Below are 16,067 nucleotides of genomic sequence, written 5' to 3' on the forward strand. Positions count from 1 at the left end.
TGACCCTCCCCTGGAGCATAACCTCTTTAACATCGCTCTGATTGGCTGGTTTCTATGCTACCACAGTTAATTATTGGGGAATACTTTTAAAGTTGGTTGAGCACTCCATGAGAGTGCATGCATTTTCCAGCTCTCATTCTCCCCTTCGTATGCTCCCGCAAGTCCCCATGCTCCATGTTTCTCTCTTATATACTTCTCTTCCAGGCCCACTTCTTCTTGTTCTCGCCCTTGTGCTCTTCTCCCCGTTCCCATAGTTGCAGTCACTTTTGTGCACTTCTCTTTCTCTCATGTGCTTCTCCCCTCATCCCCACACTCTGTGTTCTTCTCTCCCTCACGCTCGTTTAGTGTTTTTATCTCCATGTGTTCTTCTCCCCTGCCCAAAGTTGTTCTCAACTGCATGTAATACAGTTACATGCACTCTTCGCTCTTCACTCTTCGCCCCCACCCGATCCCCAGTTTGCTCCTCCATTACCACCAACCCCTGTGGATTTTTTGTTTTAAATTTCCACTTTCCGGGCTATAAAATATTTTTTATTAACTGTTTTCAGTGGCCATCCACTACGCCAACTTGTATCCGTTAATAAAAATGGCGTCCATCTTGGATTGGTACATAAACAATTGAAGCAAAAGGCGCCTGAGTCATGCACCAGTGGAATGACGTGTCCGGCAGTAGCAGTCCCATCATTGCACCTTTTAAAAAACATTTTGATGATGCTGAACATCATCAGTAAATGAAATGGGTAGGTAGAATTTCTGATAGCACGGCCACCACTCCTTGCTCTAGCCGGAAGACTGTCCAGCATCAATGACACTGCAAAAATGGTGTTAGACTGGCCTCCCAGTTCAGGCTGGGCCGCCAACAACTATTTCAAGGGCACAATTTAATGATTCTCTACTACAAAAGCTTAAGGAATGCTTGACTTACATCCTTATGGCAGCCCTGAGGAGCAGTCGGTCTGGTCGGGTCTCCTCATTAATGTTGAAGAGCGTGTTGTCCACCGTGGTGTAGGCCTCCAACGATGGTGAGATCTTTGATGCCGCTGCAGCGATGAAATACCAGTTTCCATAATACTGTGAAGGGAACTGTGAGAGAGTAAGAAGAGTGGGAGACATTTCCGTAGCATTTCAAGGGCCATCCAGAGCGGAGGACAAAAGTCTTTCCTTTTCTGTGTCCTGCATCACTAACAATCGCAAACAATAGGTGCTCTAGAATGGTCATTGGTTGGATGATGACATCTGGGGTTTTGAAACTTATTGTGACGTCATTCTCTAAACGAGTACAAGGCAATGTTCACAAGGAACTCATTTAAACGGAACAATATACAGTCCGCAACTAAAGTTGTTGCTCTGATTTAATCATAGTCAAGATTATTTTGATTCATTATTGACCTTGTATTGAGTCACAGTATGAATCATATGCATTTGTATTCCTTAAAAAGCCCGCTTTGCGATTCGCAAACGCCGGAATTCTGCGAATTCCGGCGTTTGCGAATCGCAAATGGCTTCTTACATCTGGCCCTAAGATACATCATGACACAGTGAGTACACACACTGTACGCACACACACAATGCTATAATGTCAAAGAGGGAAAGCATATCATCAACATGTGAGTAAAATAAGGCAGTTAAGCATATGATATAAACAAAAACACTGGTGGTGGAAGCTGCTTCTGGGGCCAAGCTGCAGCCCCAAACATATTTGTAGTGTTCATATACTACTCACTAGATTTTTAAGTAACACTGTGCTCAAGGCACCATGTTCTCCTATGAGGGAACAGTTGGGTGTTCTCAGAAGTCTTCAAGACTTGTGGGTTCTCTCTACTTTGATTTTAAACAAAGCAAGTCAATGGGACAGCAGGATTGCAATGACATGTCGTGCCCTATAGATTTTTTAGGACTTGGTGGAAACGAGACAGTTTATTGTGTTTGATGATTTTCCATTTAAAAAATCCACAGCCACTTGTTGTCGAATCAAATTGAAAGGTACTTTATTCGGCAAGTAAAAGCCATAAAAGCAAAAATGTTAAAAAAAAGATACATTTCATCAACATAGATTCTTCGATTTATAAAACCTTAGTCACATAAAAAGGTAAAATAGAAGTCACCCACCGAAGCTGCGACACGTCATAGTCATTCGGACCCCATACATTCAATAAACATTGTCGGGCTTCCGGCAGCATAACAACACCCGTGACATCACCCATAATCTCATGTATACGTTTCCAGAATCGCACCACCACAGGGCATTCCCATATGATGTGGCGCTAGGTGCCAAGGAGACCACACCCACGCCAACACATACCATCCGTAGAGAAGCCCATATGAATTAGACGGGGACCAGTGACATAAATTCTATGGAGGATCTTGAGTTGGACCAGACGGAGACGGGCCGGAATCGCCACCTCCTTGGGAGAGGCGATCGCAGACTGCCAATCCTCATCGTCCAGTCCAATACCATCAGCAATCCAGGCCTCACGGAGGCGATCGAGCAGACCCGATCGGTCATTAATCATTTTCTTGTAGAACAGCGAGATAGTACTATCCGGCACATAGCCTTCCAGTATACGATCTTCGAGGGGGAGCACTACCAACTGGCAACACAGAATTCAGAGCATGACGTACCTGGATGTAACGAAATCTCTCCCTGTCACTCAATTTATAGAGAAGGCCTTAACTCTTCCTTTAACCCAGAGATCACGCACTTTACTAATACCGATCATGTCCCACTTATCAAATCCCTTCGTCCTCCATAGGCCACCCAACTTCGCAGAGGCATAGAGTGGTGTCGCACCTGTCAATGTATCATTCCAGCCCATAGCCGCAGTTGCGCTATGCCATACCCGCACAGCTATAGCGGTAGGTCCCGTGAGTTGTGAACGGGAGGGTCTCGAGTAAAGTGCCCTATAATAATCTCCACCCGGGAGCAGCCACTTGTCCATTTCGAATGCTGGATTCAACGCCGGGCCATACATCCCGTGGTTGATGGCAGCAAGGTGGGAAGCCCAGTAATACCTACGAATATCCGGGAGCGCTATACCGCCATCATACCAGGGGAGCGTCAATTTCGGAAGAGCTATGCGCGAACGTCCGTTCCATATTAGTTGCCTCTGCAACGATTATACTTCGCGAAAATACGGTGACGGGATAACATCAAAACTATTCTGGAGGGCATATAGGAAACGAGGTAAGGACATCATCTTAAAAAGGGCCGCACGCCCCAGGGGAGACAACGGTAATTTACGCTAACGCGCTACATCGGAGCGTAATCGTTGGAGTGGGGGGAGCAAATTACGTTCGTAGCGAACCACCGATTCCATGGAGATAAACACACCCAGGTACTTAAAGCCAGATTGCGACAACTGGATGGGACAGCCCCGTGGCAAACGAGGGGCATCTCCCGCCAGTACATAAATGTAAGATTTCGACCAGTTAATGATAAGGCCCGAGTTCTTCCCGAAGGAGGTAAGTACATCAAACAACACATTGAGTGATTTTTGGGGAGAGGTAAGGTACAATGAAATATCATCCGCGTATAGGGAAATACGATCCTCAAATTTCGGCGACCAGCTTATTCCCTTCATCGAGGGTTCCCACCGTAGCCAGGCGGCGAGGGGCTCCAACGCCAAAGCGAAAAGGAGTGGGGACAACGGACAACCCTGTCGTGTGCCCCTACCAAGAGTAAAAGGAGCGGAGATGCGACCATTAACCACCACCTGGGCTAGCGGTGTTTCATACAGGAGTTTGACCCAACCGATAAAACCGGCGCCGAATCCAAACTTGGCAAGTACCGCCCAGAGATAAGACCACTCGATCATGTCAAAGGCCATCATGGCGTCCAGGGATGCCAAGATGTCCGGTTCACGCAGCGTCGGGGCCCTCGCGAGAACACCATGCAAACGTCGCAAATTTAATGCCGTGTTACGGTGCGGGATGAAGCCCGATTGATCCGGATGAATCAGGTCGCCGATCACCGTAATCAGACGATTAGCAAGCAGTTTGGCGAGGATCTTGGGTTTCGCATTTAAAAGTGAAATGGGTCTATAAGACGAGCAGCGATCTCGAGGTTTACCCTCCTTGTGGATCACCACAATGGTCGCAATACGCTGGTCCCTGGGGAGGGAACCATTATCTCGGCATCCAGAAACATAGCACACATATGGGGAGCCAAAGTATCAGGGCGTAACTTATACAATTCCACAGGAAGGCCATTGGGACCCAGAGCCTTGCCGGAGCAAAGGGAGCGCAGCGCGAGAGCCACCTTATCCACCTTATTATGGCATCCAAGCAATCACGCTCCGAATCCGACAAACAGGGTAGCGCTATGTCATGGAGCAACAAGTGCGAATCCTCTTCAGGCCTGTCAGACACCGAGGTATAAACCTCTCGAAAATAATCAGCAAAGCATTCCCACGGGATCAGTTACACCCACACCATCACGTGTCAAAATCCCCGGAACCACTCGATTCGCTCTTTCTCTTCTGTCCAGCCAAGCAATCAATTTACCTGCTTTATCACCCACATCATAGAGTCGTCCCTGCTGTTCCCTACTCATCGTCTTTGCCACATCAGTGACCAGAGTTTTATATTCTAATTGTTTAAGGTGGAGGACATGTAAGGCATCCCGAGACACCCCCCGCTCCAATGCAATCTCCAGGTCTGTGATTTCAGTTTCGAGCTGAACTATTGCCTCATTCTTACGTTTCTTGGCACACCCCACCAAAGACAATGCCTGTCCCCTGATCACAGTCTTAAAAGCTTCCCACAACGAAACAGGTGAGGATACAGAACCAACATTTTCAGTAAAATACAAAAAATGATTTAATCAATTCAGCGCGTGTCTTGGGGTTGAGGAGGTACCATGGGTTAATCGGAGCCACCCTGCCTTCAGCCCCGATGCTAAGATTAAAATGAAACCAAATAGGGGAATGATCCGAAATGCCCCGGGCCAGGTGTCTAATCTCTCCAATCGCGGGGGACAGTGCCGCCGGTATCAGGATATAATCCAATCTAGAAAGACTGCCATGAGCCCCCGAGTGAAAAGTGAACTGTGTTTGCTCTGGATGCATTAGTCTCCAGCAGTCTATGAGGCCCAATGTTTCCAGGAAATCGCCCAACCAGGACTGCGCAGCAGGGAGATCTCAGGGGGGATAGCGATCTATCTTGCCAGAAATGACGGAGTTAAAATCACCACCCAGTATCAAAACACTCTCAGGGAGACCCAGCACCATCCGCCCCAGGTCCATGAATGTCGTGGACTGCAAGCCCGGAGGGACATAAACTGACACCAACGAGATAGGTTTTCCCTCCCACCGCCCGACAAGTGCAACATACCGACCCCTGGCATCGAGGATCACATCATCAACCTCGAGGGGGAGGGAAACCCTAAGTAGAATACCCACTCCTCAGAGTGGCAGCAAGACGATAACCCCGTCTATTAAGAGCGTGACAAGTATTTCCTATCAAGTGTGTCTCTTGTAACAGAATGACATCAGGCGAAAGGCGCCGCAACAGCTGCATAACCACCCCTCTCTTTATGCGATTACCCAACCCATTCACATTCCAGCATAATACCCTCAACCCCCTACCCCCCATTCACAATGAACTCCCATCGCATAACGAGCATCACACCAATGTCAAAGATAGTGAAAGTACCTTGCCTTGAAAAAGAAAAAACAAACACAAACAATCCCAAAACATGTCCCTCCCTCCCCCCGAGCTCCCCAACACAACTCCCCCCCACCCTGCACCCCTGCACCGACTCAAAAGCCACCCCAATTTGCAGTGTGCCTGTCGCCCTAGCAATTACAAACATGAACTAATCTACACAAAGAAAACCCCAGAGGAGGAAAGGGTCCCCGCCATCCCCGCTACCTCCGAAGATACGAACAGAATGATCAAAAAAGTCAGTAAACTCCGGCCGATCACGTTGAAAAGTGTTCCGGACAAAGGCACCATATTCATTCTTGGTCCATCAGTCCCCCTTCCGCACACCAGCATGTTCCTGGCCAGTACGGTGATTCGGCAAAGTGTCCAACCAGTCACTCACTTCCTCAGGTCTGACAAAGAAAAATGTTCGATTGTCATATTCAACACGCAGTCGGGCCGGGAATAACATAGCATATTGTAGTTCCATGTCTCTTAGTCGCCGTTTCACACCCTGAAAACCCATACGTTGTTTCTGGATCGATGGAGAAAAATCCGGATAAAAATTCACCGCAGCGTTCTCGAACTGCGTAGGGCCGCTTGTCCGTGCCGCCTGCAAAATGGCGTCGCGATCTCTAAAGTTGAAGATCCGTGCAATAATCGGACGGGGGGGAAAGCCAGGATTCGCCTGTCCCCCTGGCACTCTGTGCGCACGTTTGATGGCAAAGAATTTGCTCAGGCCCTTTGGTGCCAGATGGTTAAGAATGAGGTCCTCCACTCGAAGATCAGTGGTGAGTGGACTAGATTCTTCCGGGACCCCAATAATACGCACGTTATTGCGCCGTGCACGGCCTTCAAAATCCTCCAAGCGACGAGCAAAAAAGTCATTAGCAGATCGAAGATTGCGCACTTCTGTTTGCAAGCCGGACACTTCCGTGGTAAGGCTGGATGTCTTCAGGTCTAACGACTTCACCTTCTCATTCGTCTTGGCCAAGTCAGTGCGAATGAGGTTGACATCGATAGCCACCGTGTCCAACTTCAGGGCCAAGGCTTCATACTGTTGGCCAATAGAAGACTGAATGCCAGCAATGGCGCCCATCACGTCTTGTAGCGTTAAGTCCGCCAACACAGCAGGATCATTGACCACCTCCTCCCGGGTCTTAGATGCGCCACCAGGGGATCCTTTAGAGAGTGTATAGTGTTCCATGACGTTCATCTGGGTAGAAGCTCCACGGATAGTAGTCTTGACCTTCCGTTTCTCACCCTCAGGCTTGCCCGTCATGGCGAGTCGGGTGCCCCGGAGGGAGGCTTGGGATCTGGTCCAAATGGCTCCTTTAAAGTCGCACACAGGAACACAGGAGGCAAAGGTGAGCCAAGTGGAGACCACAGCAAAACAGTCGCCCGCCGAAACTCAATGAGCTGGCATCAGGGCTCGTCTGATCAACAGACACACCGCATATATGAGGCAGGGCGCCGGAGAAACGAAACCGAAAGTGAAGTGAGGCTGTGGTCCGATCTCCGCAAGCCGTTGTTGTTGAATTACGACCCGGGCACTGCCACCACTCAAGGTCCAGGCTGCTCCATGGAGAAGGCCACAAAGTTCAAGAAGGTAAAGCTCGGGAACCCTGCGTCCGATTTTGACCCAAAAACCTGCTAGTACACCAGCCGGGTTGTGCCTTCAATAATCTTCCATCAAATCAGGATATTGTACAGGATAAATGTGGGAGGCAGCGAGGGTCCTCGGGAGCCCTGTGCTCACGCGGCCATCTCGGATGCGCGCGAAGCTCCTCCCCAGCATCCTTTATATTAATAAAAAGTACAGGACTCAGGTTTTGAAGTGAGACAGGAAACATGTAAAGTGCAGAGTGCTAAAAACCAAAATGCAATGGACACACAAACCACACAAAACAAAGCACTCAACCAAGTGAAAGATTGAGGTGCTAAAACTAGTCTTGAAAGTCCTGTTTAGCAGGGCTTTCGGGGGATAGGTAATGAGGTCCAGTTTAAAGAGCTGCCGGGGGATGAGTAATCGGCACCCAGGTTAACAGGGCTATCAGAGGACAGATAATTAGGGTCCAGTGTGACAGGTATGTCAATGGATGGGTAATCAGGGTCCAGTTTAAAGAGCTGCCGGGGGATGAGTAATCGGCACCCAGGTTAACAGGGCTATCAGAGGACAGATAATTAGGGTCCAGTGTGACAGGTATGTCAATGGATGGGTAATCAGGGTCCAGTTTAACGATTTTATCGGGATATGGGTAGTCAAGGTCCTATTTCGCAATTTAATCAAGAAATAGGTAATCAGGGTCCAGCTCAACAGAGCTATAAGGAGATGGGTAATCAGGGTCCAGTTTAACCGAACTGTCGGGATGGGCAAGCTATGGTACCCGCTGCCTTCCCAGGGTTTGGTGTCTCACTGCAAGGTTGCTGTTATTGCATCCAGACATGTAATACAACAAACATGTACACCTAAAACAAGCCAGACCTATTAGCTTTGCCAGTGCTTGTTAGCTGTATCAGTTAAATGAGTAGCAAAGGTGTTGTGAATAAATAGAATTGTACATTTCAATCCTGAAAGCTTGAGGCTGTGAAGTAGACATTCCCGATGTCTGTGGAAAGGGTAGTGGTCTTCAGAGTGTCAGTCTCTCCTCTTGTCCCCTTCAGGCTGTTCTCTTCTGCAGTCTTTCTGCTAGACGCGTAGGTCCTTTATCCGCCCCACATTTTTCTGAAATCCTCCATTTGCATATCTCACACATCACCTCCCTCTGTGACCCACTGACAAGCACTGTGAGGAACTCGCACTGCCTTCAGCCCCACTTCAAAGCTCTCAGTCGAGCACCGCTATAAACACCCAGCCACCACCTGAAGTCACCTAGACGCCTGGTGGTGGCTCAGTTCAAGGTGTGCGCCAGACAAGAGTCATATGTTGCATGAAAAAAGTACAGAAACATAGCATTTAAGAAAAAGCAAATACTCCAAAGGAATGGAAGAGGAAGCAAAACATGTGAGATGCAAACAGGGGTTGCATCACTTACATGGAATACCTTATGGGATTTTACAGGTTTTTTAATTTGTTTTTTTAGAGTTTTATATAGCGCGTACTCGACCCGAAGATATCCGGTATTAGAGTGCTTTACATGAGCACCAGTTTCGTTAGAGATGAACACATTCTTTTTTGTTAGGTACAGGGAGATTAAGTGATCCTCTCCCTCAACAGTTATTGTTGAGAAATTGAAAATTGTTGTACCAGTGAAGTGTAGAATATGAACATAGAGCCTGAGAGGGACGCGTTTCCAAGTCTGCTTTTAATCTGCCAGTGTAGAGACCCGTCCCACTTAAAGCCCTGGCTCTGGAGCTGGATAGGGCCATATAAAGGCTCACTTAGGGAACGGGGTATGTCTGGCAATGCTGGCTCACCACAAATGACTCCTTATTCAGTTTTTTCATCTATTTATTTGTGACCCATCTGTCCATCCTTCCAGCCAGCCATCCATCCATCCTGCTATCTATCCATCCATTCACTCATCCTTTCACCCACTCATTAATGCATCCCTTTCCTCTGCCATCCATCAAAAGCACCACTACTCCCAACGTATAGTTAGAGGCGGAGGTGTGGCGGGTGTAAAGCTGGTGATAGCAGGGCCAGTGGGTGCCTCAGTGGCCAGGGTGTGGGCCTGGTAGCCTTTTCTGCTGTCTATCATGGAAGCTCTTAGCACTGAACCGACCCACCCGAGGGACCACCTATTCTGCCCACTCGCCTTTTTACCTTGTGCACCTTTGCACTCCCGCCTTTCACACCTACTCACCTTCCTCAGCAAAGAACAAATATTGCACGGAAATTACACTCCCCCTGTGCACCTACTCTGCGGCAGCTATACACATTTACCCTTTACACTCCTAAAAACTCACCCTACGCACCTACTTACCTTTGCCCATAAATACCCAGACTGCACTGCTGCTTGTCTACGGCAGCTGTGTAACTCCACCCAGCACACTTATGGACACCCACCCAACCTTTGAACCTACTTACACCCACCAACCTGCACTGTGTGGCGTCACTAGGGGGTGCGGGGGTGCGGACCGCACCGGGTGACACCCTCACATGGGGGTGACAACATCTGGTTGCGCCCCCCCCCAGCAGGCCTCTGTACATGGCACCCCCTGCACCGCACCCAAAGGCCTCGGAGAGACTCGATCCGCTTTAAAAACAAAAGCGAACAGAGATATTTTCTCACCTATTCGAATTAAAATGTTCTCATTAGTTAAAGTTTGAAAAGTGTAGTAATGAGGGGCCCCCGCCATTTATATGGAAAAAGACACGGTGCTAAAGAGGGGGGGGGCCGGGGAGGGGGGGTATTAACCGCCTGGGAATTAGCTTTTACTTTAGCTGTTTCATATCGTAAAAAAATTCTCACGTCTACAAACTCGCTGGTGCCTTGTACACAGATTTCTTTTTGCATCTTGAAAAGCTTTAAAAGAGAAACCACATGAAAGCGGCAGAGAGTGTAAAAGGGGGGGGGGGGGTCCTGCCCCCCCCCCCCCACCCCGGGGTTTAATGTGCGAGAGAGAGGGAGCTAGATAGAGGGAGTAAGAAGACAGAGAGAGAGAGAGTTAGAGTGAGAAAGACAGAGAGAGAGGGAGCTAGAGGGAGTAAGACAGAGAGAGGGGGACAGAGGTAGCTAGAGGAAGTAAGACAGAGAGAGAGAGAGAGGGAGCTAGACAGAGAGAGGGAGCTAGAGGGAGTACGATAGAGAGAGAGGGAGCTAGAGGTAGCAACACAGAGAGAGAGGGAGCAACACAGAGAGAGAGGGAGCTAGAGGGAATAAGAGAGAGGGAGCTAGAGGGAGCAAGACAGAGAGAGAGGGAGACAGAGGGAGCTAGAGGGAGTAAGACAGAGAGAGAGAGAGGGAGCTAGACAGAGACAGAGGGAGCTAGAGGGAATAAGACAGAGTGAGGGAGCTCGAGGGAGCTAGACAGAGAGAGGGAGATTGAGGGAGTAAGACAGAGAGAGAGGGAGCTAGAGGGAGCTAGACAGAGAGAGGGAGTTAGAGGGAGTAAGACAGAGAGAGAGGGAGTCAGAGGGAGCTAGAGGGAGCAAGACAGAGAGAGAGGGAGCTAGACAGAGAGAGAGAGCTAGAGGGAGTAAGATAGAGAGAGAGGGAGCTAAAGGGAGTAAGACAGAGAGAGAGGGAGCTAGAGGGAGTAAGAGAGAGAGAGGGAGCTAGAGGGAGGAAGATAGAGAGAGAAGATAGAGAGAGGAGCTAGAGGGAGTACGCCAGGGAGAGAGGGAGCTAGAGGGAGTAAGACAGAGAGAGAGGGAGCTAGAGGGAGTAAGACCGAGAGAGAGGGAGACAGAGGGAGCTAGAGGGAGCAAAAGAGAGGGAGCTAGAGGGAGCTAGACAGAGAGAGGGAGCTAAAGGGAGTAAGACAGAGAGAGAGGGAGCTAGGGAGAGTAAGACAGCGAAAGAGGGAGCTAGACAGAGAGAGTGAGCTAGAGGGAGTAAGATATAGAGAGAGGGAGCTACAGGGAGCTAGAGCGAGCAAGACAGAGAGAGAGGGAGCTAGAAGGAGTAAGAGAGAGAGAGGGAGCTAGAGGGAGCAAGACAGAGAGAGGGAGCTAGAGGGACCAAGCCGGAGAGAGAGGGAGCTAGAGGGAGCTAGAGGGAGTAAGACAGAGAGAGAGGGAGCTAGGCGGAGCAAGACAGATAGAGAGGGAGCTAGAGGGAGCAAGACAGAGAGGGAGCTAGAGGGAGTAAGAGAGAGGGAGCTAGAGGGAGTAAGACAGAGAGAGAGGGAGCTATAGGGAGTAAGACAGAGAGAGAGGGAGCTAGAGGGAGTAAGACAGAGAGGGAGACAGAGGGAGTAAGACAGGGAGAGAGGGAGCTAGACAGAGAGAGGGAGCTAGAGGGATTAAGATAGAGAGAGAGGGAGCAAGACAGAGGGAGAGGGAGCTAGAGGGAGTAAGAGAGAGAGGGGGAGCTAGAGGGAGCTAGACAGAGAGATGGAGCTAGAGGGAGTAAGACAGAGAGAGAGGGAGCTAGAGGGAGTAAGACAGAGAGAGGGAGACAGAGGGAGCTAGAGGGAGCAAGACAGAGAGAGAGGGAGCTAGACAGAGAGAGGGAGTAAGACAGAGAGAGAGTGAGCTAGAGGGCTCTTGACAGAGAGAGGGAGCTAGAGGGAGTAAGAGAGAGAGAGGGAGCTAGAGGGAGCAAGACAGAGTGAGAGGGAGCTAGAGGGAGTAAGACAGAGAGAGAGAGAGCTAGAGGGAGCAAGACAGAGAGAGAGGGGGCAACAGGGAGTAAGAGAGAGAGAGGGAGCTAGACGGAGTAAGAGAGAGGGGGCTAGAGGGAGTAAGACAGAGAGAGAGGAAGCTAGAGGGAGTAAGACAGAGAGAGGGAGCTAAGGGAGCAAGACAGAGAGAGAGGGAGTAAGAGAGAGAGAGGGAGCTAGAGAGAGAGCGGGAGCTAGACGGAGTAAGAGAGAGAGTGGGAGCTAGAGAGAGTAAGACAGAGAGAGGGAGCTAGAGGGAGTAAGACAGAGAGAGAGGGAGCTAGAAGGCGTAAGAGAGGGAGAGAGGGAGCTAGAGGGAGCAAGACAGAGAGAGGGAGCTAGAGGGAGTAAGACAGAGAGAGAGGGAGCTAGAGGGAGTAAGGCAGAGAGAGAGGGAGCTAGAGGGAGTAAGACAGAGAGAGAGGGAGACAGAGGGAGTAAGACAGAGAGGGGGAGCTAGAGGGAGTAAGTGAGAGGGGGCTAGAGGGAGTAAGACAGAGAGAGAGGAAGCTAGAGGGAGTAAGACAGAGAGAGGGAGCTAAGGGAGCAAGACAGAGAGAGAGGGAGTAAGAGAGAGAGAGGGAGCTAGAGGGAGTAAGAGAGAGAGCGGGAGCTAGACGGAGTAAGAGAGAGAGTGGGAGCTAGAGAGAGTAAGACAGAGAGAGGGAGCTAGAGGGAGTAAGACAGAGAGAGAGGGAGCTAGAAGGAGTAAGAGAGGGAGAGAGGGAGCTAGAGGGAGCAAGGCAGAGAGAGGGAGCTAGAGGGAGTAAGACAGAGAGAGAGGGAGCTAGAGGGAGTAAGGCAGAGAGAGAGGGAGCTAGAGGGAGTAAGACAGAGAGAGAGGGAGACAGAGGGAGTAAGACAGAGAGGGGGAGCTAGAGGGAGTAAGAGAGAGGGGGCTAGAGGGAGTAAGACAGAGAGAGAGGAAGCTAGAGGGAGTAAGACAGAGAGAGGGAGCTAAGGGAGCAAGACAGAGAGAGAGGGAGCTAGAGGGAGTAAGAGAGAGAGAGGGAGCTAGAGGGACTAAGAGAGAGAGCGGGAGCTAGACGGAGTAAGAGAGAGAGTGGGAGCTAGAGAGAGTAAGACAGAGAGAGGGAGCTAGAGGGAGTAAGACAGAGAGAGAGGGAGCTAGAAGGAGTAAGAGAGGGAGAGAGGGAGCTAGAGGGAGCAAGACAGAGAGAGGGAGCTACAGGGAGTAAGACAGAGAGAGAGGGAGCTAGAGGGAGTAAGGCAGAGAGAGAAGGAGACAGAGGGAGCTAGAGGGAGCAAAAGAGAGGGAGCTAGACAGAGAGAGGGAGCTAGAGGGAGTAAGACAGAGAGAGAGGGAGCTAGAGAGAGTAAGACAGAGAGAGGGAGCTAGAGGGAGTAAGACAGAGAGAGAGGGAGCTAGAAGGAGTAAGAGAGGGAGAGAGGGAGCTAGAGGGAGCAAGACAGAGAGAGGGAGCTACAGGGAGTAAGACAGAGAGAGAGGGAGCTAGAGGGAGTAAGACCGAGAGAGAGGGAGACAGAGGGAGCTAGAGGGAGCAAAAGAGAGGGAGCTAGACAGAGAGAGGGAGCTAGAGGGAGTAAGACAGAGAGAGAGGGAGCTAGAGAGAGTAAGACAGCGAGAGAGGGAGCTAGACAGAGAGAGGGAGCTAGAGGGAGTAAGACAGAGAGAGAGGGAGACCGAGAGAGAGGGAGACAGAGGGAGCTAGAGGGAGCAAAAGAGAGGGAGCTAGACAGAGAGAGGGAGCTAGAGGGAGTAAGACAGAGAGAGAGGGAGCTAGAGAGAGTAAGACAGCGAGAGAGGGAGCTAGACAGAGAGAGGGAGCTAGAGGGAGTAAGACAGAGAGAGAGGGACAGAGGTAGCTAGAGGAAGTAAGACAGAGAGAGAGAGAGAGGGAGCTAGACAGAGAGAGGGAGCTAGAGGGAGTACGATAGAGAGAGAGGGAGCTAGAGGGAGCAACACAGAGAGAGAGGGAGCAACACAGAGAGAGAGGGAGCTAGAGGGAATAAGAGAGAGGGAGCTAGAGGGAGCAAGACCGAGAGAGAGGGAGACAGAGGGAGCTAGAGGGAGTAAGACAGAGAGAGAGAGAGGGAGCTAGACAGAGACAGAGGGAGCTAGAGGGAATAAGACAGAGTGAGGGAGCTCGAGGGAGCTAGAAAGAGAGAGGGAGCTTGAGGGAGTAAGACAGAGAGAGAGGGAGCTAGAGGGAGCTAGACAGAGAGAGGGAGCTAGAGGGAGTAAGACAGAGAGAGAGGGAGTCAGAGGGAGCTAGAGGGAGCAAGACAGAGAGAGAGGGAGCTAGACAGAGAGAGAGAGCTAGAGGGAGTAAGATAGAGAGAGAGGGAGCTAAAGGGAGTAAGACAGAGAGAGAGGGAGCTAGAGGGAGTAAGAGAGAGAGAGGGAGCTAGAGGGAGGAAGATAGAGAGAGGAGCTAGAGGGAGTACGCCAGGGAGAGAGGGAGCTAGAGGGAGTAAGACAGAGAGAGAGGGAGCTAGAGGGAGTAAGACCGAGAGAGAGGGAGACAGAGGGAGCTAGAGGGAGCAAAAGAGAGGGAGCTAGAGGGAGCTAGACAGAGAGAGGGAGCTAAAGGGAGTAAGACAGAGAGAGAGGGAGCTAGGGAGAGTAAGACAGCGAGAGAGGGAGCTAGACAGAGAGAGGGAGCTAGAGGGAGTAAGATATAGAGAGAGGGAGCTACAGGGAGCTAGAGCGAGCAAGACAGAGAGAGAGGGAGCTAGAAGGAGTAAGAGAGAGAGAGGGAGCTAGAGGGAGCAAGACAGAGAGAGGGAGCTAGAGGGACCAAGCCGGAGAGAGAGGGAGCTAGAGGGAGTAAGACAGAGAGAGAGGGAGCTAGGCGGAGCAAGACAGATAGAGAGGGAGCTAGAGGGAGCAAGACAGAGAGGGAGCTAGAGGGAGTAAGAGAGAGGGAGCTAGAGGGAGTAAGACAGAGAGAGAGGGAGCTAGAGGGAGTAAGACAGAGAGAGAGGGAGCTAGAGAGAGTAAGACAGAGAGGGAGACAGAGGGAGTAAGACAGGGAGAGAGGGAGCTAGACAGAGAAAGGGAGCTAGAGGGATTAAGATAGAGAGAGAGGGAGCAAGACAGAGGGAGAGGGAGCTAGAGGGAGTAAGAGAGAGAGGGGGAGCTAGAGGGAGCTAGACAGAGAGATGGAGCTAGAGGGAGTAAGACAGAGAGAGAGGGAGCTAGAGGGAGTAAGACAGAAAGAGGGAGACAGAGGGAGCTAGAGGGAGCAAGACAGAGAGAGAGGGAGCTAGACAGAGAGAGGGAGTAAGACAGAGAGAGAGTGAGCTAGAGGGCTCTTGACAGAGAGAGGGAGCTAGAGGGAGTAAGAGAGAGAGAGGGAGCTAGAGGGAGCAAGACAGAGTGAGAGGGAGCTAGAGGGAGTAAGACAGAGAGAGAGAGAGCTAGAGGGAGCAAGACAGAGAGAGAGGGGGCAACAGGGAGTAAGAGAGAGAGAGGGAGCTAGACGGAGTAAGAGAGAGGGGGCTAGAGGGAGTAAGACAGAGAGAGAGGAAGCTAGAGGGAGTAAGACAGAGAGAGGGAGCTAAGGGAGCAAGACAGAGAGAGAGGGAGTAAGAGAGAGAGAGGGAGCTAGAGGGAGTAAGAGAGAGAGCGGGAGCTAGACGGAGTAAGAGAGAGAGTGGGAGCTAGAGAGAGTAAGACAGAGAGAGGGAGCTAGAGGGAGTAAGACAGAGAGAGAGGGAGCTAGAAGGAGTAAGAGAGGGAGAGAGGGAGCTAGAGGGAGCAAGACAGAGAGAGGGAGCTAGAGGGAGTAAGACAGAGAGAGAGGGAGCTAGAGGGAGTAAGGCAGAGAGAGAGGGAGCTAGAGGGAGTAAGACAGAGAGAGAGGGAGACAGAGGGAGTAAGACAGAGAGGGGGAGCTAGAGGGAGTAAGAGAGAGGGGGCTAGAGGGAGTAAGACAGAGAGAGAGGAAGCTAGAGGGAGTAAGACAGAGAGGGGGAGCTAAGGGAGCAAGACAGAGAGAGAGGGAGTAAGAGAGAGAGAGGGAGCTAGAGGGAGTAAGAGAGAGAGCGGGAGCTAGACGGAGTAAGAGAGAGAGTGGGAGCTAGAGAGAGTAAGACAGAGAGAGGGAGCTAGAGGGAGTAAGACAGAGAGAGAGGGAGCTAGAAGGAGTAAGAGAGGGAGAGAGGGA

The 16,067-nt window shown here is 50.6% G+C and overlaps 1 protein-coding gene across 3 annotated transcripts in view; it reads right to left on the reverse strand.

Annotated features, from left to right (window-relative positions):
• APOM (apolipoprotein M) overlaps window positions 1-16,067 on the reverse strand; it is an 87,774-nt gene that overhangs the window by 62,234 nt on the left and 9,473 nt on the right. For 2 of the 3 annotated variants that reach the window (XM_078645983.1, XM_078645984.1), the window contains exon 2: window positions 926-1,083. In XM_078645983.1, coding sequence (XP_078502109.1) covers window positions 926-1,083 — 158 coding nt within the window. The remainder of the gene's footprint in view (window positions 1-925; window positions 1,084-16,067) is intronic. The other variant, XM_078645985.1, reaches the window with a different exon arrangement.

The sequence above is a fragment of the Lissotriton helveticus genome, chromosome 5_1, assembly GCF_964261635.1.
Source record: "Lissotriton helveticus chromosome 5_1, aLisHel1.1, whole genome shotgun sequence".
In the NCBI taxonomy this organism is placed as follows: domain Eukaryota; kingdom Metazoa; phylum Chordata; class Amphibia; order Caudata; family Salamandridae; genus Lissotriton; species Lissotriton helveticus.